At 57.4% G+C, this 27,813-nt stretch overlaps 1 protein-coding gene across 1 annotated transcript in view; it reads left to right on the forward strand.

Moving 5' to 3' along the window:
• LOC142295829 (phosphofurin acidic cluster sorting protein 1-like) overlaps positions 1-27,813 on the forward strand; it is a 330,571-nt gene that overhangs the window by 72,736 nt on the left and 230,022 nt on the right. The window contains exons 3-4 of the mRNA XM_075338917.1: positions 17,162-17,249; positions 21,194-21,283. Of these exons, the coding sequence (XP_075195032.1) occupies positions 17,162-17,249; positions 21,194-21,283 (178 nt within the window). The remainder of the gene's footprint in view (positions 1-17,161; positions 17,250-21,193; positions 21,284-27,813) is intronic.

A 27,813-nucleotide genomic window follows, 5' to 3' on the forward strand; every position in this document is an offset into this window, starting at 1 on the left:
AGCCAAACAGGCATATTTACTAGGTTGTGCCAGGTCAGGACTAGGCTCCCTGACACTTTTCCCCCTACCTCTTCTAACTGTTACCCAGCTACCTACCTCTGGGTCCTGATCTTCCCCACCTCCACCCTCCTCCATATCACTGGCCCCAGCCAGAGAAAGCTCAGTGAGCTCTTAACTCCTCTCCAGGTTTGCAATGCCCCTTAGTGTTGCAAGCTGCTTATTTAGATCAGTTACCTTGGCTTCCAAATACGCAACATGCTTGCATCGAGTGCAGACATAGTCACCCTCGAATGGCTGCTCAAGGCATGCATACATCTGACAAGATACACACCTGGTAGCATTGTCCATGGAGCACCTATTAAATGGGGATAAACGTTAAAGTAGTAAAACAAAGAGAAAAAAAAAACAAAACAATGGAAAACGTATAAGGATAAATTCAAACTATGTTCTTGTGTCAAACTATGTAATTGTGTTGAAACTATGCACTTATCTTAAATTCAGCACTTTACTTCAGCTCAGCACCTCGCTTGCACTGGCTGGTTTATATAGATGTACAATGACTATCAGAAGCTGCTTGAAGCTTCTAGAAACAGGTGTGACTAATCCTACTAATTAAATCACAAGACTAACTTTTTTTTTTCCTTTTCGCAGAATCACAAACAGACACCCAATTCCCTAATGAAATTCAACAATTACAGTTATCACCACTATGTAATTGTGTTGAAACTATGCACTTATCTTAAATTCAGCACTTTACTTCAGCTCAGCACCTCGCAAGCTCAGCACCTCGCTTGCACTGGCTGACCCTCCACGATCTTGTCTCTGATGGCCTTGGAATGCTCCTTTGTCTTTCCCATGTTGACCAAGTATGAGTGCTGTTCACAAGTTTGGGGAGGGTCTTAATTAGTCAGAAAAGGCTGGAAAAAGAGATAATTAATCCAAACATGTGAAGCTCATTGTTCTTTGTGCCTGAAATACTTCTTAATACTTTAGGGGAACCAAACAGAATTCTGGTGGTTTGAGGGGTTGAATAATAAATGACCCTCTGAATAAACTTTTCACAATTTAAAAAAAAAAAAAGAAAAGAAATAACATTCTTTTTTGCTACATTTCACACTTCCAGGCTGATCTACAGTCCAAATGTCACAATGCCAAGTTAATTCCGAATGTGTAAACCTGCTAAATCTGCAGGGGGTTGAATACTACTTGGAGGCACTGTATACTGTAATGTATAATGTATTTCCTCATTTATATTAAGCTATGTCAGCATGATTCACTTGTCTCATGAAAGTCCAGACTGTCTGGTGAGTCTTATGATGTCTGAAAGCAGATATAGGTGTGGTACACAGTTCAAGCACTATCTTAAATTCTGTTTTTTGGATATCTTCATATAACTCTTAATACTCATAGTAGTTCATAATCTTGTCCATAACACTGCATGGGACCAGCGAGTGTGTATGACGTACGACGCGTCATGCACACAGGCTTCAGAAGGAGGACAAAGATAGCCGAAAGAGGAAGCGCCGGCACCGGAGAACGAAGACACCCATATGGCCCAACTCCACCGCTGTTCGAGCCACCCTATCTGGACGCGTGTCTGTGTTGAGGAGGGCCGTTGGATCAAATACTTAATTAATCTTGAGATGTAAGGGTTTGTGGGAAAATGTCCGGTGAAATACTTTCTCCTTACATAAGCCTGTTCAGATCATACACATTACAAGGTCTAAAGATGGCCACCATTTTCTGTTCTCCACTCCTTGCCCTGGTATGCAAGGAATGTCCAGATGTAAAAACACCACCATATAAGGAAAATACCAACTGGCCAACCAAGAGGACTAAACCACAGGTGACCTCACGGAATCGCCCTTGATGATGTCATAGACCAGACCACTGATGATGTCATGGATCCATCCACCAATCAGCCCATAGATTAATCCATTGTTCAATCCACTGGCCAATGGGCAAATCCGAACATGCCCACTACAGAGCTAACCGCACCCCATACTCTAGTTTATATAAGTTACAGATGAAATAAAGGTCTCTTGGGCCAATCTCTGATCAAGGAGAGACTTCACATCTGTAATACTATTGTATGTACTGAGGATTTCGATTGCGTTAGGGCAATGACAACCAGAGACGAGTTCTTGGTGCAAGAACGTTTATAATATGCAACCGACAATATGTACATAAACAGAACAAAAACACAGTAGAACATAAACACAGGAAATACCTTCCAGGATCGGAGCGAAGGGGAATTCCCGGGGCCACGCACCGGACTCCACCAGGGAGACCACCAAGAGCGAACCCCTATACAGGGACTGTCTGGCAATCACCCCAGAAGGCCTAAATGCGCAGCAGCCGGGACACAAAGGGCAATAGGTATAGTCCAAAAATGTCCGTACGTGATGAGAGTCCAGAGTGGTTACGAAACGGAAGGAACCGGGCAGAAGTGCCGACCAAAGACGGCAGACGGAGTCCGGGCACAGCTTGATGAGACCAGGTGAAGTCCAGAGTCGGTGTCGGTTGTTTTTCAAGAGGATCCAAATATCAATCAGGAACCAAGCGCAGCAGGGCAGGAGTACACAGGAAGCAGTATACTCAGGCAACTGGACTAAGCTTAGGGGCGGCTTTTAAACAGATGGACAGGAAGTAGGGCAACAGAACAGAAAACTCCATGTTAACAAAGGGCAAGCTCCTTTAAAAGAAAACTGGAAATCCCGGAACTCTGACAACATCTTACTTTCTGGTGTTAATTCTTTCACGCATGCACTTGATGCACTTCAATCAGGAACAGGCCACTACAGAACATTCTAGAGTGTTCACCCTAATATTTGTGCCTGCATTCTCGACCCCTGGGGTCTACCATTGTACAGAGAGATCCCCTGTAGTGGCACTTGGTGGCTACCTGCCAGTACAGGCCTAACCTCACCATCTAGTGAAGATGAGGTAGTCTCTTAGTCATGCTCCTTCAGGGTGGGCCCTGTGGTTAGGTGGGTCCACGCCCACCAGTGTGAGAGCTATAAAATTAAGGCTGTCTCATGCTGAAAGCTGTGGTGGATGAGATATGGAGCCTGAAAGTCATAAGCTCACATTGTTACCCTCTTTTCTTGTTGGTGTAGATGTTATTTGGATGAGAGGAAGTCTGCGGCTTTTTATAAAGGGAACTGTAAGAGAAACAAGTCATGAGTCCACTGGTCGATGATGCCGGAATGGCTGACAGGTGACCCTGGATGAATTATAAATGTGTTTTCCATGGATTGCTTGGTTGAGAGTAGAGTAGATAAATCATTCCCTGAAGTTGTCGTATTCTTCACTATCATCGTTGTCCCCATTGGAGCTCACAATCCACCTTCTATGTGATAACTTTGTGGCCAACTCTTTATAGTTATATTTTAACCAATAAATCTGTGTAATTCCGGAATCTGGACATCCCTCTTGTTCTGTAACACCTTCCTCAGGAAAGGCGATTTAGGAGGTGGATTTCACAGTCTATGTGCTCCATGCTAAAGACTATGGTAAAGCAAGTTAGGAAGGCGCAGCACTGTACATAGATACATACAGTGAGGGGAGGGGTGCACGGATGCTGCAGCTCCGGCTGCCCTATATGTCTATAGACTGTATGTATAGGTTCCCTTCCCCCTTTATCTGTCTAGGCTCCCTTCCCACCCTCTGTCTAGGCTCCCTTCTTCCCTCTGTCTCTCTGGGCTCCCTCCCCTTGTCTCTCTGGGCTCCTTCCGTCTGTCTGGGCTCCCTTCCCTCCCTCAGTCTGTCTGGGCTCCCTTCCCTCCCTCGGTCTGTCTGGGCTCCCTTCCCTCCCTCGGTCTGTCTGGGCTCCCTTCCCTCCCTCGGTCTGTCTGTCTGGGCTCCCTTCCCTCCCTCGGTCTGTCTGTCTGGGCTCCCTTCCCTCCCTCGGTCTATCTGGGCTCCCTTCCCTCTCTCGGTCTGTCTGGGCTCCCTTCCCTCCCTCGGTCTGTCTGGGCTCCCTTCCCTCCCTCGGTCTGTCTGGGCTCCCTTCCCTCCCTCGGTCTGTCTGGGCTCCCTTCCCTCCCTCGGTCTGTCTGTCTGGGCTCCCTTCCCTCCCTCGGTCTGTCTGGGCTCCCTTCCCTCCCTCGGTGTGTCTGTCTGTCTCCCTTCCCTCCCTCGGTCTGTCTGTCTGTCTCCCTTCCCTCCCTCGGTCTGTCTGTCTGGGCTCCCTTCCCTCCCTCGGTCTGTCTGTCTGTCTCCCTTCCCTCCCTCGGTCTGTCTGTCTGGGCTCCCTTCCCTCCCTCGGTCTGTCTGTCTGGGCTCCCTTCCTTCCCTCTTAGAAGATAGATTAAAAAACCGGTCCTTTGAGCGCTAATAGATCTATTATCTCAGATTCTCTTTGTGAATAATTATGCTTTATTTGTGACAATTAGATTAAAATAAAGCTCTTGTTATCACAACGCGTTTCAGCAAGATAAACTTGCCCTCCCTCGGTCTGTCTGGGCTCCCTTCCTTCCCTCGGTCTGTCTGGGCTCCCTTCCCTCCCTCGGTCTGTCTGGGCTCCTTTCCCTCCCTCGGTCTGTCTGGGCTCCCTTCCCTCCCTCGGTCTGTCTGTCTGGGCTCCCTTCCCTCCCTCGGTCTGTCTGGGCTCCCTTCCCTCCCTCGGTCTGTCTGTCTGTCTCCCTTCCCTCCCTCGGTCTGTCTGGGCTTCCTTCCCTCCCTCGGTCTGTCTGTCTGGGCTCCCTTCCCTCCCTCGGTCTGTCTGTCTGGGCTCCCTTCCCTCCCTCGATCTGTCTGTCTGGGCTCCCTTCCCTCTCTCGGTCTGTCTGGGCTCCCTTTCCTCCCTTGGTCTGTCTGTCTGGGCTCCCTTCCCTCGGTCTGTCTGGGCTCCCTTCCCTCCCTCGATCTGTCTGTCTGTCTCCCTTCCCTCCCTCGGTCTGTCTGTCTGTCTCCCTTCCCTCCCTCGGTCTGTCTGTCTCCCTTCCCTCCCTCGGTCTGTCTGTCTCCCTTCCCTCCCTCGGTCTGTCTGTCTCCCTTCCCTCCCTCGGTCTGTCTGTCTCCCTTCCCTCCCTCGGTCTGTCTGGGCTCCCTTCCCTCCCTCGGTCTGTCTGGGCTCCCTTCCCTCCCTCGGTCTGTCTGGGCTCCCTTCCCTCCCTCGGTCTGTCTGGGCTCCCTTCCCTCCCTCGGTCTGTCTGTCTGGGCTCCCTTCCCTCCCTCGGTCTGTCTGTCTGGGCTCCCTTCCCTCCCTCGGTCTGTCTGTCTGGGCTCCCTTCCCTCCCTCGGTCTGTCTGTCTGGGCTCCCTTCCCTCCCTCGGTCTGTCTGGGCTCCCTTCCCTCCCTCGGTCTGTCTGGGCTCCCTTCCCTCCCTCGGTCTGTCTGGGCTCCCTTCCCTCCCTCGGTCTGTCTGGGCTCCCTTCCCTCCCTCGGTCTGTCTGGGCTCCCTTCCTTCCCTCGGTCTGTCTGGGCTCCCTTCCCTCCCTCGGTCTGTCTGTCTGTCTCCCTTCCCTCCCTCGGTCTGTCTGTCTGTCTCCCTTCCCTCCCTCGGTCTGTCTGGGCTCCCTCCCCTCCCTCGGTCAGTCTGTCTGGGCTCCCTTCCCTCCCTCGGTCTGTCTGGGCTCCCTTCCCTCCCTCGGTCTGTCTGGGCTCCCTTCCCTCCCTCGGTCAGTCTGTCTGGGCTCCCTTCCCTCCCTCGGTCTGACTGGTCTCCCTTCCCTCCCTCGGTCTGTCTGGGCTCCCTTCCCTCCCTCGGTCTGTCTGGGCTCCCTTCCCTCCCTCGGTCTGTCTGGGCTCCCTTCCCTCCCTCGGTCTGTCTGGGCTCCCTTCCCTCCCTCGGTCTGTCTGGGCTCCCTTCCCTCCCTCGGTCTGTCTGGGCTCCCTTCCATCCCTCGGTCTGTCTGGGCTCCCTTCCATCCCTCGGTCTGTCTGTCTGTCTCCCTTCCCTCCCTCGGTCTGTCTGTCTGGGCTCCCTTCCCTCCCTCGGTCTGTCTGGGCTCCCTTCCTTCCCTCGGTCTGTCTGGGCTCCCTTCCCTCGGTCTGTCTGTCTGTCTCCCTTCCCTCCCTCGGTCTGTCTGTCTGTCTCCCTTCCCTCCCTCGGTCTGTCTGGGCTCCCTTCCCTCCCTCGGTCTGTCTGTCTGGGCTCCCTTCCCTCCCTCGGTCTGTCTGGGCTCCCTTCCCTCCCTCGGTCTGTCTGTCTCCCTTCCCTCCCTCGGTCTGTCTGTCTCCTTTCCATCCCTTGGTCTGTCTGTCTGCCTCCCCTCCCTCGGTCTGTCTGGGCTCCCTTCCCTTCCTCGGTCTGTCTGTCTCCCTTCCCTCCCTCGGTCTGTCTGGGCTCCCTTCCCTCCCTCGGTCTGTCTGTCTGGGCTCCCTTCCCTCCCTCGGTCTGTCTGGGCTCCCTTCCCTCCCTCGGTCTGTCTGGGCTCCCTCCCCCCCCTCGGTCAGTCTGTCTGGGCTCCCTTCCCTCCCTCGGTCTGTCTGGGCTCCCTTCCCTCCGTCGGTCAGTCTGTCTGGGCTCCCTTCCCTCCCTCGGTCTGTCTGGGCTCCCTTCCCTCCCTCAGTCTGTCTGGGCTCCCTTCCCTCCCTCGGTCTGTCTGGGCTCCCTTCCCTCCCTCGGTCTGTCTGTCTGGGCTCCCTTCCCTCCCTCGGTCTGTCTGGGCTCCCTTCCCTCCCTCGGTGTGTCTGTCTGTCTCCCTTCCCTCCCTCGGTCTGTCTGGGCTCCCTTCCCTCCCTTGGTCTGTCTGTCTGGGCTCCCTTCCCTCCCTCGGTCTATCTGGGCTCCCTTCCTTCCCTCAGTCAGTCTGGGCTCCCTTCCCTCCCTCGGTCTGTCTGGTCTCCCTTCCCTCCCTCGGTCTGTCTGGGCTCCCTTCCCTCCCTCGGTCTGTCTGGGCTCCCTTCCCTCCCTCGGTCTGTCTGGGCTCCCTTCCCTCCCTCGGTCTGTCTGGGCTCCCTTCCCTCCCTCGGTCTGTCTGTCTGTCTCCCTTCCCTCCCTCGGTCTGTCTGTCTGTCTCCCTTCCCTCCCTCGGTCTGTCTGGGCTCCCTTCCCTCCCTTGGTCTGTCTGTCTGGGCTCCCTTCCCTCCCTCGGTCTGTCTGTCTGGGCTCCCTTCCCTCCCTCGGTCTGTCTGGGCTCCCTTCCCTCCCTCGGTCTGTCTGGGCTCCCTTCCCTCCCTCGGTCTGTCTGTCTGTCTCCCTTCCCTCCCTCGGTCTGTCTGTCTGGGCTCCCTTCCCTCCCTCGGTCTGTCTGGGCTCCCTTCCTTCCCTCGGTCAGTCTGGGCTCCCTTCCCTCCCTCGGTCTGTCTGGTCTCCCTTCCCTCCCTCAGTCTGTCTGGGCTCCCTTCCTTCCCTCGGTCTGTCTGGGCTCCCTTCCCTCCCTCGGTCTGTCTGGGCTCCCTTCCCTCCCTCGGTCTGTCTGGGCTCCCTTCCCTCCCTCGGTCTGTCTGGGCTCCCTTCCCTCCCTCGGTCTGTCTGGGCTCCCTTCCCTCCCTCGGTCTGTCTGTCTCCCTTCCCTCCCTCGGTCTGTCTGGGCTCCCTTCCCTCCCTCGGTCTGTCTGTCTGGGCTCCCTTCCCTCCCTCGGTCTGTCTGGGCTCCCTTCCCTCCCTCGGTCTGTCTGGGCTCCCTCCCCTCCCTCGGTCAGTCTGTCTGGGCTCCCTTGCCTCCCTCGGTCTGTCTGGGCTCCCTTCCCTCCCTCGGTCTGTCTGGGCTCCCTTCCCTCCCTCGGTCAGTCTGTCTGGGCTCCCTTCCCTCCCTCGGTCAGTCTGTCTGGGCTCCCTTCCCTCCCTCGGTCTGTCTGGGCTCCCTTCCCTCCCTCGGTCTGTCTGGGCTCCCTTCCCTCCCTCGGTCTGTCTGGGCTCCCTTCCCTCCCTCGGTCTGTCTGGGCTCCCTCCCCTCGGTCAGTCTGTCTGGGCTCCCTTCCCTCCCTCGGTCTGTCTGGGCTCCCTTCCCTCCCTCGGTCAGTCTGTCTGGGCTCCCTTCCCTCCCTCGGTCAGTCTGGGCTCCCTTCCCTCCCTCGGTCTGTCTGGGCTCCCTTCCCTCCCTCGGTCAGTCTGGGCTCCCTTCCCTCCCTCGGTCAGTCTGGGCTCCCTTCCCTCCCTCGGTCAGTCTGGGCTCCCTTCCCTCCCTCGGTCAGTCTGGGCTCCCTTCCCTCCCTCGGTCAGTCTGGGCTCCCTTCCCTCCCTCGGTCAGTCTGGGCTCCCTTCCCTCCCTCGGTCAGTCTTGGCTCCCTTCCCTCCCTCGGTCTGTCTGTCTGTCTCCCTTCCCTCCCTCGGTCTGTCTGGGCTCCCTTCCCTCCCTCGGTCAGTCTGGGCTCCCTTCCCTCCCTCGGTCTGTCTGTCTGTCTCCCTTCCCTCCCTCGGTCTGTCTGGGCTCCCTTCCCTCCCTCGGTCAGTCTGGGCTCCCTTCCCTCCCTCGGTCAGTCTGGGCTCCCTTCCCTCCCTCGGTCAGTCTGGGCTCCCTTCCCTCCCTCGGTCTGTCTGGGCTCCCTTCCCTCCCTCGGTCTATCTGTTTGTCTCCCTTCCCTCCCTCGGTCTGTCTGTCTGTCTCCCTTCCCTCCCTCGGTCTGTCTGGGCTCCCTTCCCTCCCTCGGTCTGTCTGTCTGTCTCCCTTCCCTCCCTCGGTCTGTCTGTCTGTCTCCCTTCCCTCCCTCGGTCTGTCTGTCTGTCTCCCTTCCCTCCCTCGGTCTGTCTGGGCTCCCTTCCCTCCCTCGGTTTGTCTGTCTCCATTTCCTCCCTCGGTCTGTCTGTCTCCCTTCCCTCCCTCGGTCTGTCTGGGCTCCCTTCCCTCCCTCGGTCTGTCTGGGCTACCTTTCGTCCCTCGGTCTGTCTGGGCTCCCTTCCCTCCCTCGGTCTGTCTGGGCTGCCTTCCCTCCCTCGGTCTGTCTGTCTGTCTCCCTTCCCTCCCTCGGTCTGTCTGTCTGTCTCCCTTCCCTCCCTTGGTCTGTCTGGGCTCCCTTCCCTCCCTCGGTTTGTCTGTTTCCCTTCCCTCCCTCGGTCTGTCTGTCTGTCTCCCTTCCCTCCCTCGGTCTGTCTGTCTCCCTTCCCTCCCTCGGTCTGTCTGGGCTCCCTCCCCTTCTCTCGGTCTGTCTGTCTGTCTCCCTTCCCTCCCTCGGTCTGTCTGTCTGTCTCCCTTCCCTCCCTCGGTCTGTCTGTCTGTCTCCCTTCCCTCCCTCGGTCTGTCTGTCTCCCTTCCCTCCCTCGGTCTGTCTGGGCTCCCTTCCCTCCCTCGGTCTGTCTGTCTCCCTTCCCTCCCTCGGTCTGTCTGTCTCCCTTCCCTCCCTCGGTCTGTCTGTCTCCCTTCCCTCCCTCGGTCTGTCTGTCTGTCTCCCTTCCCTCCCTCGGTCTGTCTGGGCTCCCTTCCCTCCCTCGGTCAGTCTGGGCTCCCTTCCCTCTCTCGGTCAGTCTGGGCTCCCTTCCCTCCCTCGGTCAGTCTGGGCTCCCTTCCCTCCCTCGGTCTGTCTGGGCTCCCTTCCCTCCCTCGGTCTGTCTGGGCTCCCTTCCCTCCCTCGGTCTGTCTGTCTCCCTTCCCTCCCTCGGTCTGTCTGTTTGTCTCCCTTCCCTCCCTCGGTCTGTCTGTCTGTCTCCCTTCCCTCCCTCGGTCTGTCTGGGCTCCCTTCCCTCCCTCGGTCTGTCTGGGCTCCCTTCCCTCCCTCGGTTTGTCTGTCTCCCTTTCCTCCCTCGGTCTGTCTGTCTCCCTTCCCTCCCTCGGTCTGTCTGGGCTCCCTTCCCTCCCTCGGTCTGTCTGGGCTACCTTTCGTCCCTCGGTCTGTCTGGGCTCCCTTCCCTCCCTCGGTCAGTCTGGGCTCCCTTCCCTCCCTCGGTCTGTCTGGGCTCCCTTCCCTCCCTCGGTCTGTCTGGGCTCCCTTCCCTCCCTCGGTCTGTCTGTCTCCCTTCCCTCCCTCGGTCTGTCTGGGCTCCCTTCCCTCCCTCGGTCAGTCTGGGCTCCCTTCCCTCTCTCGGTCAGTCTGGGCTCCCTTCCCTCCCTCGGTCAGTCTGTCTCCCTTCCCTCCCTCGGTCTGTCTGGGCTCCCTTCCCTCCCTCGGTCTGTCTGTCTCCCTTCCCTCCCTCGGTCTGTCTGTCTCCCTTCCCTCCCTCGGTCTGTCTGTCTCCCTTCCCTCCCTCGGTCTGTCTGTCTCCCTTCCCTCCCTCGGTCTGTCTGTCTCCCTTCCCTCCCTCGGTCTGTCTGTCTCCCTTCCCTCCCTCGGTCTGTCTGGGCTCCCTTCCCTCCCTCGGTCTGTCTGTCTCCCTTCCCTTCCTCGGTCTGTCTGTCTCCCTTCCCTCCCTCGGTCTGTCTGGGCTCCCTTCCCTCCCTCGGTCTGTCTGTCTCCCTTCCCTCCCTCGGTCTGTCTGTCTCCCTTCCCTCCCTCGGTCTGTCTGTCTCCCTTCCCTCCCTCGGTCTGTCTGGGCTCCCTTCCCTCCCTCGGTCTGTCTGGGCTCCCTTCCCTCCCTCGGTCTGTCTGGGCTCCCTTCCCTCCCTCGGTCTGTCTGTTTGTCTCCCTTCCCTCCCTCGGTCTGTCTGTCTGTCTCCCTTCCCTCCCTCGGTCTGTCTGGGCTCCCTTCCCTCCCTCGGTCTGTCTGTCTGTCTCCCTTCCCTCCCTCGGTCTGTCTGGGCTCCCTTCCCTCCCTCGGTTTGTCTGTCTCCCTTTCCTCCCTCGGTCTGTCTGTCTCCCTTCCCTCCCTCGGTCTGTCTGGGCTCCCTTCCCTCCCTCGGTCTGTCTGGGCTACCTTTCGTCCCTCGGTCTGTCTGGGCTCCCTTCCCTCCCTCGGTCTGTCTGGGCTCCCTTCCCTCCCTCGGTCTGTCTGTCTGTCTCCCTTCCCTCCCTCGGTCTGTCTGGGCTCCCTTCCCTCCCTCGGTTTGTCTGTCTCCCTTTCCTCCCTCGGTCTGTCTGTCTCCCTTCCCTCCCTCGGTCTGTCTGGGCTCCCTTCCCTCCCTCGGTCTGTCTGGGCTACCTTTCGTCCCTCGGTCTGTCTGGGCTCCCTTCCCTCCCTCGGTCAGTCTGGGCTCCCTTCCCTCCCTCGGTCTGTCTGGGCTCCCTTCCCTCCCTCGGTCTGTCTGGGCTCCCTTCCCTCCCTCGGTCTGTCTGTCTCCCTTCCCTCCCTCGGTCTGTCTGGGCTCCCTTCCCTCCCTCGGTCAGTCTGGGCTCCCTTCCCTCTCTCGGTCAGTCTGGGCTCCCTTCCCTCCCTCGGTCAGTCTGTCTCCCTTCCCTTCCTCGGTCTGTCTGTCTCCCTTCCCTCCCTCGGTCTGTCTGTCTCCCTTCCCTCCCTCGGTCTGTCTGGGCTCCCTTCCCTCCCTCGGTCTGTCTGTCTCCCTTCCCTTCCTCGGTCTGTCTGTCTCCCTTCCCTCCCTCGGTCTGTCTGGGCTCCCTTCCCTCCCTCGGTCTGTCTGTCTCCCTTCCCTCCCTCGGTCTGTCTGTCTCCCTTCCCTCCCTCGGTCTGTCTGTCTCCCTTCCCTCCCTCGGTCTGTCTGGGCTCCCTTCCCTCCCTCGGTCTGTCTCGGCTCCCTTCCCTCCCTCGGTCTGTCTGGGCTCCCTTCCCTCCCTCGGTCTGTCTGTTTGTCTCCCTTCCCTCCCTCGGTCTGTCTGTCTGTCTCCCTTCCCTCCCTCGGTCTGTCTGGGCTCCCGTCCCTCCCTCGGTCTGTCTGTCTGTCTCCCTTCCCTCCCTCGGTCTGTCTGGGCTCCCTTCCCTCCCTCGGTTTGTCTGTCTCCCTTTCCTCCCTCGGTCTGTCTGTCTCCCTTCCCTCCCTCGGTCTGTCTGGGCTCCCTTCCCTCCCTCGGTCTGTCTGGGCTACCTTTCGTCCCTCGGTCTGTCTGGGCTCCCTTCCCTCCCTCGGTCTGTCTGGGATCCCTTCCCTCCCTCGGTCTGTCTGTCTGTCTCCCTTCCCTCCCTCGGTCTGTCTGTCTGTCTCCCTTCCCTCCCTTGGTCTGTCTGGGCTCCCTTCCCTCCCTCGGTTTGTCTGTTTCCCTTCCCTCCCTCGGTCTGTCTGTCTGTCTCCCTTCCCTCCCTCGGTCTGTCTGTCTCCCTTCCCTCCCTCGGTCTGTCTGGGCTCCCTCCCCTTCTCTCGGTCTGTCTGTCTGTCTCCCTTCCCTCCCTCGGTCTGTCTGTCTGTCTCCCTTCCCTCCCTCGGTCTGTCTGTCTGTCTCCCTTCCCTCCCTCGGTCTGTCTGTCTCCCTTCCCTCCCTCGGTCTGTCTGGGCTCCCTTCCCTCCCTCGGTCTGTCTGTCTCCCTTCCCTCCCTCGGTCTGTCTGTCTCCCTTCCCTCCCTCGGTCTGTCTGTCTGTCTCCCTTCCCTCCCTCGGTCTGTCTGGGCTCCCTTCCCTCCCTCGGTCAGTCTGGGCTCCCTTCCCTCTCTCGGTCAGTCTGGGCTCCCTTCCCTCCCTCGGTCAGTCTGGGCTCCCTTCCCTCCCTCGGTCTGTCTGGGCTCCCTTCCCTCCCTCGGTCTGTCTGGGCTCCCTTCCCTCCCTCGGTCTGTCTGTCTCCCTTCCCTCCCTCGGTCTGTCTGGGCTCCCTTCCCTCCCTCGGTCTGTCTGTCTCCCTTCCCTCCCTCGGTCTGTCTGGGCTCCCTTCCCTCCCTCGGTCTGTCTGTCTCCCTTCCCTTCCTCGGTCTGTCTGTCTCCCTTCCCTCCCTCGGTCTGTCTGTCTCCCTTCCCTCCCTCGGTCTGTCTGTCTCCCTTCCCTCCCTCGGTCTGTCTGGGCTCCCTTCCCTCCCTCGGTCTGTCTGGGCTCCCTTCCCTCCCTCGGTCTGTCTGGGCTCCCTTCCCTCCCTCGGTCTGTCTGTTTGTCTCCCTTCCCTCCCTCGGTCTGTCTGTCTGTCTCCCTTCCCTCCCTCGGTCTGTCTGGGCTCCCTTCCCTCCCTCGGTCTGTCTGTCTGTCTCCCTTCCCTCCCTCGGTCTGTCTGGGCTCCCTTCCCTCCCTCGGTTTGTCTGTCTCCCTTTCCTCCCTCGGTCTGTCTGTCTCCCTTCCCTCCCTCGGTCTGTCTGGGCTCCCTTCCCTCCCTCGGTCTGTCTGGGCTACCTTTCGTCCCTCGGTCTGTCTGGGCTCCCTTCCCTCCCTCGGTCTGTCTGGACTCCCTTCCCTCCCTCGGTCTGTCTGTCTGTCTCCCTTCCCTCCCTCGGTCTGTCTGGGCTCCCTTCCCTCCCTCGGTTTGTCTGTCTCCCTTTCCTCCCTCGGTCTGTCTGTCTCCCTTCCCTCCCTCGGTCTGTCTCGGCTCCCTTCCCTCCCTCGGTCTGTCTGGGCTACCTTTCGTCCCTCGGTCTGTCTGGGCTCCCTTCCCTCCCTCGGTCAGTCTGGGCTCCCTTCCCTCCCTCGGTCTGTCTGGGCTCCCTTACCTCCCTCGGTCTGTCTGGGCTCCCTTCCCTCCCTCGGTCTGTCTGTCTCCCTTCCCTCCCTCGGTCTGTCTGTCTCCCTTCCCTCCCTCGGTCTGTCTGGGCTCCCTTCCCTCCCTCAGTCTGTCTGTCTCCCTTCCCTTCCTCGGTCTGTCTGTCTCCCTTCCCTCCCTCGGTCTGTCTGTCTCCCTTCCCTCCCTCGGTCTGTCTGTCTCCCTTCCCTTCCTCGGTCTGTCTGTCTCCCTTCCCTCCCTCGGTCTGTCTGTCTCCCTTCCCTCCCTCGGTCTGTCTGGGCTCCCTTCCCTCCCTCGGTCTGTCTGTCTCCCTTCCCTCCCTCGGTCTGTCTGTCTCCCTTCCCTCCCTCGGTTTGTCTGTCTCCCTTTCCTCCCTCGGTCTGTCTGTCTCCCTTCCCTCCCTCGGTCTGTCTGGGCTCCCTTCCCTCCCTCGGTCTGTCTGGGCTACCTTTCGTCCCTCGGTCTGTCTGGGCTCCCTTCCCTCCCTCGGTCTGTCTGGACTCCCTTCCCTCCCTCGGTCTGTCTGTCTCCCTTCCCTCCCTCGGTCTGTCTGTCTCCCTTCCCTCCCTCGGTCTGTCTGTCTCCCTTCCCTCCCTCGGTCTGTCTGGGCTCCCTTCCCTCCCTCGGTCTGTCTGGGCTCCCTTCCCTCCCTCGGTCTGTCTGGGCTCCCTTCCCTCCCTCGGTCTGTCTGTTTGTCTCCCTTCCCTCCCTCGGTCTGTCTGTCTGTCTCCCTTCCCTCCCTCGATCTGTCTGGGCTCCCTTCCCTCCCTCGGTCTGTCTGTCTGTCTCCCTTCCCTCCCTCGGTCTGTCTGGGCTCCCTTCCCTCCCTCGGTCTGTCTGGGCTCCCTTCCCTCCCTCGGTCTGTCTGTCTGTCTCCCTTCCCTCCCTCGGTCTGTCTGTCTGTCTCCCTTCCCTCCCTTGGTCTGTCTGGGCTCCCTTCCCTCCCTCGGTTTGTCTGTTTCCCTTCCCTCCCTCGGTCTGTCTGTCTGTCTCCCTTCCCTCCCTCGGTCTGTCTGTCTCCCTTCCCTCCCTCGGTCTGTCTGGGCTCCCTCCCTTTCTCTCGGTCTGTCTGTCTGTCTCCCTTCCCTCCCTCGGTCTGTCTGTCTGTCTCCCTTCCCTCCCTCGGTCTGTCTGTCTGTCTCCCTTCCCTCCCTCGGTCTGTCTGTCTCCCTTCCCTCCCTCGGTCTGTCTGGGCTCCCTTCCCTCCCTCGGTCTGTCTGTCTCCCTTCCCTCCCTCGGTCTGTCTGTCTCCCTTCCCTCCCTCGGTCTGTCTGTCTGTCTCCCTTCCCTCCCTCGGTCTGTCTGGGCTCCCTTCCCTCCCTCGGTCAGTCTGGGCTCCCTTCCCTCTCTCGGTCAGTCTGGGCTCCCTTCCCTCCCTCGGTCAGTCTGGGCTCCCTTCCCTCCCTCGGTCTGTCTGGGCTCCCTTCCCTCCCTCGGTCTGTCTGGGCTCCCTTCCCTCCCTCGGTCTGTCTGGGCTCCCTTCCCTCCCTCGGTCTGTCTGTCTCCCTTCCCTCCCTCGGTCTGTCTGGGCTCCCTTCCCTCCCTCGGTCTGTCTGTCTCCCTTCCCTCCCTCGGTCTGTCTGGGCTCCCTTCCCTCCCTCGGTCTGTCTGTCTCCCTTCCCTTCCTCGGTCTGTCTGTCTCCCTTCCCTCCCTCGGTCTGTCTGTCTCCCTTCCCTCCCTCGGTCTGTCTGTCTCCCTTCCCTCCCTCGGTCTGTCTGTCTCCCTTCCCTCCCTCGGTCTGTCTGTCTCCCTTCCCTCCCTCGGTCTGTCTGGGCTCCCTTCCCTCCCTCGGTCTGTCTGTCTCCCTTCCCTTCCTCGGTCTGTCTGTCTCCCTTCCCTCCCTCGGTCTGTCTGGGCTCCCTTCCCTCCCTCGGTCTGTCTGTCTCCCTTCCCTCCCTCGGTCTGTCTGTCTCCCTTCCCTCCCTCGGTCTGTCTGTCTCCCTTCACTTCCTCGGTCTGTCTGTCTCCCTTCCCTCCCTCGGTCTGTCTGTCTCCCTTCCCTTCCTCGGTCTGTCTGTCTCCCTTCCCTCCCTCGGTCTGTCTGTCTCCCTTCCCTCCCTCGGTCTGTCTGTCTCCCTTCCCTCCCTCGGTCTGTCTGTCTCCCTTCCCTCCCTCGGTCTGTCTGGGCTCCCTTCCCTCCCTCGGTCTGTCTGTCTCCCTTCCCTTCCTCGGTCTGTCTGTTTCCCTTCCCTCCCTCGGTCTGTCTGGGCTCCCTTCCCTCCCTCGGTCTGTCTGTCTCCCTTCCCTCCCTCGGTCTGTCTGTCTCCCTTCCCTTCCTCGGTCTGTCTGTCTGCCTTCCCTCCCTCGGTCTGTCTGTCTGCCTTCCCTCCCTCGGTCTGTCTGTCTCCCTTCCCTCCCTCGGTCTGTCTGTCTCCCTTCCCTCCCTCGGTTTGTCTGTTTCCCTTCAATCCCTCGGTCTGTCTGGGCTCCCTTCCCTCCCTCGGTCTGTCTGTCTCCCTTCCCTCCCTCGGTCTGTCTGTCTCCCTTCCCTCCCTCGGTCTGTCTGTCTCCCTTCCCTCCCTCGGTCTGTCTGGGTTCCCTCCCCTTCTCTCGGTCTGTCTGTCTGTCTCCCTTCCCTCCCTCGGTCTGTCTGTCTGTCTCCCTTCCCTCCCTCGGTCTGTCTGTCTCCCTTCCCTCCCTCGGTCTGTCTGGGCTCCCTTCCCTCCCTCGGTCTGTCTGTCTCCCTTCCCGCCCTCGGTCTGTCTGTCTCCCTTCCCTCCCTCGGTCTTTCTGTCTCCCTTCCCTCCCTCGGTCTGTCTGTCTCCCTTCCCTCCCTCGGTCTGTCTGTCTCCCTTCCCTCCCTCGGTCTGTCTGGGCTCCCTTCCCTCCCTCGGTCTGTCTGTCTCCCTTCCCTCCCTCGGTCTGTCTGTCTCCCTTCCCTCCCTCGGTCTATCTGTCTCCCTTCCCTCCCTCGGTCTGTCTGTCTCCCTTCCCTCCCTCGGTCTGTCTGTCTCCCTTCCCTCCCTCGGTCTGTCTGGGCTCCCTTCCCTCCCTCGGTCTGTCTGTCTCCCTTCCCTCCCTCGGTCTGTCTGTCTCCCTTCCCTCCCTCGGTCTGTCTGTCTCCCTTCCCTCCCTCGGTCTGTCTGTCTCCCTTCCCTCCCTCGGTCTGTCTGTCTCCCTTCCCTCCCTCGGTCTGTCTGTCTCCCTTCCCTCCCTCGGTCTGTCTGTCTCCCTTCCCTCCCTCGGTCTGTCTGTCTCCCTTCCCTCCCTCGGTCTGTCTGTCTCCCTTCCCTCCCTCGGTTTGTCTGTTTCCCTTCCCTCCCTCGGTCTGTCTGGGCTCCCTTCCCTCCCTCGGTCTGTCTGTCTCCCTTCCCTCCCTCGGTCTGTCTGTCTCCCTTCCCTCACTCGGTCTGTCTGTCTCCCTTCCCTCCCTCGGTCTGTCTGTCTCCCTTCCCTCCCTCGGTTTGTCTGTCTCCCTTCCCTCCCTCGGTCTGTCTGTCTCCCTTCCCTCCCTCGGTCTGTCTGTCTCCCTTCTTTCCCTCGGTCTGTCTGTCTCCCTTCCCTTCCTCGGTCTGTCTGTCTGCCTTCCCTCCCTCGGTCTGTCTGTCTCCCTTCCCTCCCTCGGTCTGTCTGTCTCCCTTCCCTCCCTCGGTCTGTCTGTCTCCCTTCCCTCCCTCGGTCTGTCTGTCTCCCTTCCCTTCCTCGGTCTGTCTGGGCTCCCTTCCCTCCCTCGGTCTGTCTGTCTCCCTTCCCTCCCTCGGTCTGTCTGTCTCCCTTCCCTCCCTCGGTCTGTCTGTCTCCCTTCCCTCCCTCGGTCTGTCTGTCTCCCTTCCCTCCCTCGGTCTGTCTGTCTCCCTTCCCTCCCCTTCTCTCGGTCTTTTTATACTGTCTCATTCCTCCATTTACCTTTTCTTTCTTTGGTTCCTTTTCTTTAGACTTTGCAGTTTGACGCTTCGGCGGCTCCTGGTTCTGCGAGAACTTGACCGAGACCTGAACTCCGTGCTGATCGCTGTGAAACTGCAGGTGCTGGCTCTCAGTGAATGGCGCGTGATACGGTGGTGATGACTGTCAGTGAATGGCGTGTTATACGGTGGTGATGGCTGTCAGTGAATGGCGCGTTATACGGTGGTGATGGCTGTCAGTGAATGGCGCGTTATACGGCGGTGATGGCTCTCAGTGAATGGCGCGTTATACGGCGGTGATGGCTGTCAGTGAATGGCGCGTTATACGGCGGTGATGGCTGTCAGTGAATGGCACGTTATATGGCGGTGATGGCGGTCAGTGAATGGCGTGTTATATGGCGGTGATGGCTGTCAGTGAATGGCACGTTATATGGCGGTGATGGCTGTCAGTGAATGGCGCGTTATACGGTGGTGATGGCTGTCAGTGAATGGCGTGTTATACAGCGGTGATAGCTGTCAGTGAATGGCGTGTTATACAGCGGTGATGGCTGTCAGTGAATGGCGTGTTATACAGCGGTGATGGCTGTCAGTGAATGGCGTGTTATACAGCGGTGATGGCTGTCAGTGAATGGCGTGTTATACAGCGGTGATGGCTGTCAGTGAATGGCGTGTTATACGGCGGTGATGGCTGTCAGTGAATGGCGCGTTATACGGTGGTGATGGCTGTCAGTGAATGGCGCGTTATACGGTGGTGATGGCTGTCAGTGAATGGCGTGTTATACAGCGGTGATAGCTGTCAGTGTAATCGGCGTGTTATACAGCGGTGATGGCTGTCAGTGAATGGCATGTTATACAGCGGTGATGGCTGTCAGTGAATGGCGTGTTATACGGCGGTGATGGCTGTCAGTGAATGGCGTGTTATACGGCGGTGATGGCTGTCAGTGAATGGCGTGTTATACGGCGGTGAGCTGTCAGTGAATGGCGTGTTATACGGTGGTGATGGCTGTCAGTGAATGGCGTGTTATACGGCGGTGATGGCTGTCAGTGAATGATGCATTATACGGTGGTGATGGCTGTCAGTGAATGGCGCGTTATACGGTGGTGATGGCTGTCAGTGAATGGCGTGTTATACAGCGGTGATGGCTGTCAGTGAATGGCGTGTTATACAGCGGTGATGCCTGTCAGTGAATGGCGTGTTATACAGCGGTGATGGCTGTCAGTTATTGGCGTGTTATACAGCGGTGATAGCTGTCAGTGAATGGCGTGTTATACAGCGGTGATAGCTGTCAGTGAATGGCGTGTTATACAGCGGTGATGGCTGTCAGTGTAATCGGCGTGTTATACAGCGGTGATGGCTGTCAGTGAATGGCGTGTTATACGGCGGTGATGGCTGTCAGTGAATGGCGTGTTATACAGCGGTGATGGCTGTCAGTGAATGGCGTGTTATACGGCGGTGATGGCTGTCAGTGAATGGCGCGTTATACGGTGGTGATGGCTGTCAGTGTAATCGGCGTGTTATACAGCGGTGATGGCTGTCAGTGAATGGCGTGTTATACGGCGGTGATGGCTGTCAGTGAATGGCGTGTTATACAGCGGTGATGGCTGTCAGTTAATGGCGTGTTATACAGCGGTGATGGCTGTCAGTGAATGGCATGTTATACGGTGGTGATGGCTGTCAGTGAATGGCGCGTTATACGGCGGTGATGGCTGTCAGTGAATGGCGTGTTATACGGTGGTGATGGCTGTCAGTGAATGGCGTGTTATACAGCGGTGATAGCTGTCAGTGTAATCGGCGTGTTATACAGCGGTGATGGCTGTCAGTGAATGGCGTGTTATACGGTGGTGATGGCTGTCAGTGAATGGCGCGTTATACGGCGGTGATGGCTGTCAGTGAATGGCGTGTTATACGGTGGTGATGGCTGTCAGTGAATGGCGTGTTATACAGCGGTGATAGCTGTCAGTGTAATCGGCGTGTTATACAGCGGTGATGGCTGTCAGTGAATGGCGTGTTATACGGCGGTGATGGCTGTCAGTGAATGGCGTGTTATACAGCGGTGATGGCTGTCAGTGAATGGCGTGTTATACAGCGGTGATAGCTGTCAGTGAATGGCGTGTTATACAGCGGTGATGGCTGTCAGTGAATGGCGTGTTATACAGCGGTGATGGCTGTCAGTGAATGGCGCGTTATACGGTGGTGATAGCTGTCAGTGTAATCGGCGTGTTATACAGCGGTGATGGCTGTCAGTGAATGGCGTGTTATACGGCGGTGATGGCTGTCAGTGAATGATGCATTATACGGTGGTGATTGCTGTCAGTGAATGGCGTGTTATACGGCGGTGATGGCTGTCAGTGAATGGCGTGTTATACAGCGGTGATGGCTGTCAGTGAATGGCGCATTATACGGTGGTGATTGCTGTCAGTGAATGGCGTGTTATACGGTGGTGATGGCTGTCAGTGAATGATGCATTATACGGTGGTGATGGCTGTCAGTGAATGGCGCATTATACGGTGGTGATTGCTGTCAGTGAATGGCGTGTTATACGGTGGTGATGGCTGTCAGTGAATGATGCATTATACGGTGGTGATGGCTGTCAGTGAATGGCGTGTTATACAGCGGTGATGGCTGTCAGTGAATGGCGTGTTATACGGCGGTGATGGCTGTCAGTGAATGGCGCGTTATACGGCGGTGATGGCTGTCAGTGAATGGCGCGTTATACGGTGGTGATGGCTGTCAGTGAATGGCGCGTTATACGGTGGTGATGGCTGTCAGTGAATGGCGTGTTATACAGCGGTGATGGCTGTCAGTGAATGGCGTGTTATACGGTGGTGATGGCTGTCAGTGAATGGCGCGTTATACGGTGGTGATGGCTGTCAGTGAATGGCGTGTTATACGGCGGTGATGGCTGTCAGTGAATGGCATGTTATACAGCGGTGATAGCTGTCAGTGAATGGCGTGTTATACAGCGGTGATGGCTGTCAGTGAATGGCGCGTTATACGGTGGTGATGGCTGTCAGTGAATGGCGCGTTATACGGTGGTGATGGCTGTCAGTGAATGGCGTGTTATACGGCGGTGATGGCTGTCAGTGTATGGCGCGTTATACGGTGGTGATGGCTGTCAGTGAATGGCGCGTTATACGGTGGTGATGGCTGTCAGTGAATGATGCATTATACGGTGGTGATGGCTGTCAGTGAATGGCGTGTTATACGGTGGTGATGGCTGTCAGTGTATGGCGCGTTATACGGTGGTGATGGCTGTCAGTGAATGATGCATTATACGGTGGTGATGGCTGTCAGTGAATGGCGTGTTATACGGCGGTGATGGCTGTCAGTGAATGGCGTGTTATACAGCGGTGATAGCTGTCAGTGAATGATGCATTATACGGTGGTGATGGCTGTCAGTGAATGGCGTGTTATACAGCGGTGATAGCTGTCAGTGAATGGCGTGTTATACAGCGGTGATGGCTGTCAGTGAATGGCGCGTTATACGGTGGTGATGGCTGTCAGTGAATGGCGCGTTATACGGTGGTGATGGCTGTCAGTGAATGGCGTGTTATACGGCGGTGATGGCTGTCAGTGAATGGCGCGTTATACGGTGGTGATGGCTGTCAGTGAATGGCGTGTTATACGGCGGTGATGTCTGTCAGTGTATGGCGCGTTATACGGTGGTGATGGCTGTCAGTGAATGGCGTGTTATACGGTGGTGATGGCTGTCAGTGAATGGCGCGTTATATAGTGGTGATGGCTGTCAGTGAATGGCGTGTTATACGGCGGTGATGGCTGTCAGTGAATGGCGCGTTATATAGTGGTGATGGCTGTCAGTGAATGGCGTGTTATACAGCGGTGATGGCTGTCAGTGAATGGCGTGTTATACGGCGGTGATGGCTGTCAGTGTATGGCGCGTTATACGGTGGTGATGGCTGTCAGTGAATGGCGTGTTATACGGCGGTGATGGCTGTCAGTGTATGGCGCGTTATACGGTGGTGATGGCTGTCAGTGAATGGCGCGTTATACGGTGGTGATGGCTGTCAGTGAACGGCTCCCTGATCTTTGTCTTTCTCCTCCAGGGATGTAAGCGGGTTCTGCGCTCTAATGAATACGTCCTTCCTCCCTGTGGGGTGATGGAGACGGAGCTGGAGCTCAGCTTCTCTCTGCAGGTGAGTGCAGCCATGACGGGGCCAACTGGGGGGACGGGTCCAACGGGGGCAGGTGAAGCAGCAGCAGACCGCAGAGCTCGGGGGATACATAAGTCCTCACGCCTGCTTTAATTCCAGGATCCCCCCATGAGGAATCCTCCCCGGACTTTTCCCTTTAATGTGTCCATAATCTGCACAAAGCTCCTGAGGAACAAACTAAACATAAAGCAGGAGAGTCATGCAGCTGCGTAAATCCTGTGGTAGATCCACTCACTCGGCCGCAGTATGAGGTAGATCCAGTCACTCGGCCGCAGTATGAGGTAGATCCACTCACTCGGCCGCAGTATGAGGTAGATCCACTCACTCGGCCGCAGTATGAGGTAGATCCACTCACTCGGCCGCAGTATGAGGTAGATCCACTCACTCGGCCGCAGTATGAGGTAGATCCACTCACTCGGCCGCAGTATGAGGTAGATCCACTCACTCAGCCGCAGTATGAGGTAGATCCAGTAACTTGGCCGCAGTATGAGGTAGATCCAGTCACTCGGCCGCAGTATGAGGTAGATCCAGTCACTCAGCCGCAGTATGAGGTAGATCCAGTCACTCAGCCGCAGTATGAGGTAGATCCACTCACTCGGCCGCAGTATGAGGTAGATCCAGTCACTCGGCCGCAGTATGAGGTAGATCCAGTCACTCGGCCGCAGTATGAGGTAGATCCAGTCACTCAGCCGCAGTATGAGGTAGATCCACTCACTCGGCCGCAGTATGAGGTAGATCCACTCACTCGGCCGCAGTATGAGGTAGATCCAGTCACTCGGCCGCAGTATGAGGTAGATCCAGTCACTCGGCTGCAGTATGAGGTAGATCCAGTCACTCGGCCGCAGTATGAGGTAGATCCAGTCACTCAGCCGCAGTATGAGGTAGATCCACTCACTCGGCCGCAGTATGAGGTAGATCCACTCACTCGGCTGCAGTATGAGGTAGATCCAGTCACTCGGCTGCAGTATGAGGTAGATCCACTTACTCGGCTGCAGTATGAGTTAGATCCAGTCACTCGGCTGCAGTATGAGTTAGATCCAGTCACTCGGCTGCAGTATGAGGTAGATCCAGTCACTCGGACGCAGTATGAGGTAGATCCACTCACTCGGCTGCAGTATGAGGTAGATCCACTTACTCGGCTGCAGTATGAGTTAGATCCAGTCACTCGGCTGCAGTATGAGGTAGATCCAGTCACTCGGCTGCAGTATGAGGTAGATCCACTCACTCGGCCGCAGTATGAGGTAGATCCACTCTCTCGGCTGCAGTATGAGCTAGATCGAGTCCCTCGGCCGCAGTATGAGGTAGATCCAGTCACTCGGCCGCAGTATGAGGTAGATCCAGTCACTAGGCCGCAGTATGAGGTAGATCCAGTCACTCGGCCGCAGTATGAGGTAGATCCAGTCACTCGGCCGCAGTATGAGATAGATCCAGTCACTCGGCCGCAGTATGAGGTAGATCCAGTCACTCGGCCGCAGTATGAGGTAGATCCACTCACTTGGCCGCAGTATGAGGTAGATCCAGTAACTTGGCCGCAGTATGAGGTAGATCCAGTCACTCGGCTGCAGTATGAGGTAGATCCAGTCACTCGGCCGCAGTATGAGGTAGATCCAGTCACTCGGCTGCAGTTTGAGGTAGATCCAGTCACTCGGCTGCAGTATGAGGTAGATCCACTCACTCGGCCGCAGTATGAGGTAGATCCAGTCACTCGGCCGCAGTATGAGGTAGATCCACTCACTCGGCTGCAGTATGAGGTAGATCCACTCACTCGGCCGCAGTATGAGGTAGATCCACTCACTTGGCCGCAGTATGAGGTAGATCCACTCACTCGGCTGCAGTATGAGGTAGATCCAGTCACTCGGCTGCAGTATGAGGTAGATCCAGTCACTCGGCTGCAGTTTGAGGTAGATCCACTCACTCGGCTTCAGTATGAGGTAGATCCAGTCACTCGGCTGCAGTATGAGGTAGATCCACTCACTCGGCTGCAGTATGAGGTAGATCCACTCACTCGGCTGCAGTATGAGGAAGATCCAGTCACTCGGCTGCAGTATGAGGTAGATCCACTCACTCGGCTGCAGTATGAGGTAGATCCACTCTCTCGGCTGCAGTATGAGGTAGATCCACTCACTCGGCTGCAGTGCGAGGTAGATCCACTCACTCGGCTGCAGTGTGAGGTAGATCCACTCACTCGGCTGCAGTATGAGGTAGATCCACTCACTCGGCTGCAGTATGAGGTAGATCCACTCACTCGGCTGCAGTATGAGGTAGATCCACTCACTCAGCTGCAGTATGAGGTAGATCCAGTCACTTGGCTGCAGTATGAGGTAGATCCACTCACTCGGCTGCAGTATGAGGTAGATCCACTCACTCGGCTGCAGTATGAGGTAGATCCACTCACTCAACTGCAGTATGAGGTAGATCCACTCACTCGGCTGCAGTATGAGGTAGATCCACTCACTCGGCTGCAGTATGAGGTAGATCCAGTCACTCGGCTGCAGTATGAGGTAGATCCACTCACTCGGCTGCAGTATGAGGTAGATCCACTCACTCAACTGCAGTATGAGGTAGATCCACTCACTCGGCTGCAGTATGAGGTAGATCCACTCACTCGGCTGCAGTATGAGGTAGATCCACTCACTCGGCTGCAGTATGAGGTAGACACAGGAACGCTTCTCGGTTTATTAACTCCATAAACCAGCCTGAACAAAAGAAAACAAAAACAGCCTTAGGCTACTTTCACACTTGCGTTGAACGGCATCCGTTGCATTGCGTTGTGTGACGGATGCAACGGATCGTACAAAACAACGGAATCTGCTTTTTTTTTTTCTTTACAGTTTTACCGGCGGCAGACTATTGTGAACGATTAGCTGATCACCCGGCCGTCAGCCGCTTTGCTTAGTAACCCGATGTGTACCCTGGTTACGTGTGCAGGGAGCCAGAGAGAGCATGCGCTGAGAAATCCTAAGGATTCCGCTGCTCAAAAAACATTACATGCTGCGTTTCTTCCGCCCAGCAGAAGCAACGCAGCATCGGCCAGCAGAAGCAACGCAGGTCCATTAGTCGCAATCTGTCGTCCATACAAGTCTATGGGAAGCAGCAGAATCCGTTAACAGATTCCGCTGTTTTCCAAAATGGCGGATTGCAACTGAAGGAAAACAACGCAAGTGTGAAACTAGCCTTACCGGCATAAAAGAAAACAAAAACTCATGTATCACATTCATACACTGTGGGTTCAGCCCGCTAAACTTTGGGGTTCCACACCGTTCACAGAGAGGAGGAACTGCTTCTGTCGCGGGCGGGGAGGGCGCCGCCGCCGCTGCACTCGCTAACGCTTGGGTCCGGCGCTGCTGCTGCTGCTCGGTGGCTCGAGCGGTGGGCCGGATCCGGGGACTCGAGCGGCGCTCCTCGCCCGTGAGTGAAAGGGGTAGTTTGGGTTTGGGGATTGGGTCCGTGACGCCACCCACGGGTTGTGGTGAGGTTGGGGCACCACCGCTGCTGGTGACGGGGATCCTGGGAGCGATCGTAGGGAGCAGCTGGGATGTTGTTCTCCCCCTGGGTAGGGGTTGGTGGTCCCAGGGCCCGGTGAGGTGTCGGGGAGGCAGGGTCGGGGAGGTGCAGGGTCCCTTGGACTGCGCAGCGCGGTGCCGGATGGCACGGTAGTACTCACTCCGTCTGCCAACCTTGCTGTCAGTGCCTGGGCTCCCTCCCAGACACCAGCAGTAGCTCCTCTCACTTTCACTGCTCAACACTATCTGCTTCCTTTTCCCGCCTCTAGAACTGTGAACTCTTCAGTGGGTGGCCCCATCCGCCTGGCTCCACCCCACCTGGTGTGGACATCAGCCCCTGGAGGGAGGCAACAAGTATTTTGTGTCTGGCTGATGTGCCTGTCTCGGGGTGGGGGGGTGTGTTGTAGTACCTGTGACGACCTGGCTAGTCCAGGGCGCCACATTCCCCCTTGGTTAAATGCAGACCGTCCGCGAGCTGCCCGTCCACCACCGGTTTTCTTTTTCTTTTTAACTGTAAAAGATAAATAACATTTAAAACTTTTCAACATATGCATACTTGTAAGGACACTTGAACGTTGCAAAACAATTATATTACACTTTTATTAACATTAAACAGACGACTTCCGCTCTCCCACCCAAGCAACCTGGCCCTGATGCTGCCCCTAAGAAAAGGGGCAGCACCCCTTGACCCCAGTCCAGATCCAGGCTGCCTGAGCGGGAACGGGTACGGTGTCTCGCACACGACTGTCATTTCAGGGGACCCCATGGGGGACCCCTGACCCCCGGAGTATCGCCACCGATTGCAGTAGTGGCGGGCCTGGGCCATCTCTTTCCTCCAGGCCCATCCTCCAAATCAGCCTCTCCGGAGGCGGCAACGGAAAGCATGCCCCAACCTTTTTACAATCCCACAAGTTCGTGGGTGCCCTGCAAGTTCTCAGGCATGTCCAGGAAGCGTTCCTCATGCAACGGTAGCAAAGGGTCCCTATGGGGACAACTTGCCGGCTACGGCCGGATCAATCACGGTGTCAATCAGGTAAAAACTTCGGTTTGAATAGTCTTATCATTCATCTATTTGTTTACACACTCAACGTATCACACCCCTAAATGGTAGTTTCCCTGTACCTAAGCGGCGGTCGGCCTAGGTTGGGGCGCGTGGACCTTCGGGGCCCAATGTCAGTGGTGACAGGCAGTGGGGCAGAGGAAACAACTGGTTCCTCTTCCCGTCTATCATGTGGGGCAGGCGGAGACATAGGGGAACTGGGTACAGGTGCATCCCTGGGCACTGGTTCATTGGCGGCTACTTCCATCTCTTTTTCCTCCACGGGTTCTGGGAACAGTATTACTGGAAGAATCACGGCGCCGTTCTGCATAGGCCAGTCTGCCGGGAAATCGTCCATCATGGTGTGGATTACCTCTTTTTCTTTCTCCCCAGCCGGTCTGGGGGTCGGGACTTCAGTTGCCACCCTCAACGGTTGTGGGCACCTCTTCAGGTGGTCCCTGGAAACCGTGGCTAGAGTCTTCCCCTGGTCACGACTGATCTGGTAGGCCTTCCCATTCTCCCATTCAGTGGGTTGTATAACATACGGGGTCTTCTCCCATTGATCATCCAGCTTATGGGTTCTTCTCTTTCTCTTCAGTACTACATCCCCATGCTGAAAGGGACCCGCAGGGGCCTTCCTGTTGCAGCACTGCTCCTGCTGTCCCCGACTTCGGCACAGGTTCTTTTCTACGTATTCTTGGACCTGTCGGTACTGCGCCCTTCGCCGAGTGTCCCATCCAGCAGTCGAAGGGAGGGCTTCTGGGGCTTCCAAACCCATTTCTAGGTCTACTGGCAGCCGACCGGGCCGAGCTCTCATCAGGTACGCCGGTGTACATTTGGTAGAGCTGGAAGGGATGTTTTTGTACATATCGACTAGGTCAGGCAGCTTTTCTGGCCACAGGTTCCGCTCTTCTAGCGGTAATGTCTTGAGGAGACCCAGGACCAGATGGTTCATCTTTTCACACATGCCATTGGTCTGGGCATGGTAAGGCGTGGTCCGAATTTTCTTGCAGCCGTACAACTGGCAGAATTCTTGAAACACCTCCGCTTCAAAAGCCGTGCCCCGGTTGGTAAGCGCCCTCTCCGGGTACCCGTGCGGTCGACAGAAATAGGCGTGGAATGCTCTAGCGGCGGAACGGCCAGTCAGGTCCTTGATTGGGACAACGACCATGAATCTTGAAAAGTGGTCTACAATAGTCAGAGCGTAGGTGTACCCACTTCGGCTAGGGGTGAGCTTCACGTGGTCGAGGGCGACCAGCTCCAGCGGCTGATGCGTAATGATTGGGCGCAAAGGGGCCTTCTGGCTGGCCTCGTCCCTTCTTCTCAGTGCACAGGGACCACATTCTCGGCACCAGGCCTCCACAGACTCCCGCATCCCGCTCCAATAGAATAGCTCCCTCAACAGCATCTCCAGCTTCTTACACCCAAAGTGCCCGGCACCGTCATGGTATGCCTGCAGGACAGTGGGCACGTTAGTCTGGGGAATCACCAGCTGGCGGACCTTCTCGTGGGTCTTCGGGTTGATCAATTCCCGATACAGCTTCCCCTGGTGCAGGTACAGCCGGGCTCGTTCCCTCCACAGTCGTTGGGCCTCGGCGGGGGTGGCAGGGTCTATTCCGGCGGAGCCTTGTTCCACCAGGGTCTTGACCAAGCGGACAGCAGGTGCCTGGTCCTGGGCTTCTTCTGCCACCCTTGGCTGGGCAGCGGATCTAAGTTCACTTGTTGTTGATGGACATGCAACTTCTCGGCTGGCGGCCGGTGGAACGCAGGCAACTCGATTTCTTCGAGGTCATCCTCGTCCGGCCCCTCTCCCAACAGGTGGGGCATCTGGGAGAGTGCGTCTGCATTAGCATTTTTACGGCCGGCTCGGTACTTGATGGTGAAATCATAGTTAGCCAACCTGGCCACCCACCACTGCTCCAATGCACCCAACTTAGCTGTATCCAGATGGGTTAGCGGGTTATTGTCCG

Source organism: Anomaloglossus baeobatrachus, chromosome 3 (genome assembly GCF_048569485.1).
Source record: "Anomaloglossus baeobatrachus isolate aAnoBae1 chromosome 3, aAnoBae1.hap1, whole genome shotgun sequence".
Classification (NCBI taxonomy): Eukaryota; Metazoa; Chordata; class Amphibia; order Anura; family Aromobatidae; genus Anomaloglossus; species Anomaloglossus baeobatrachus.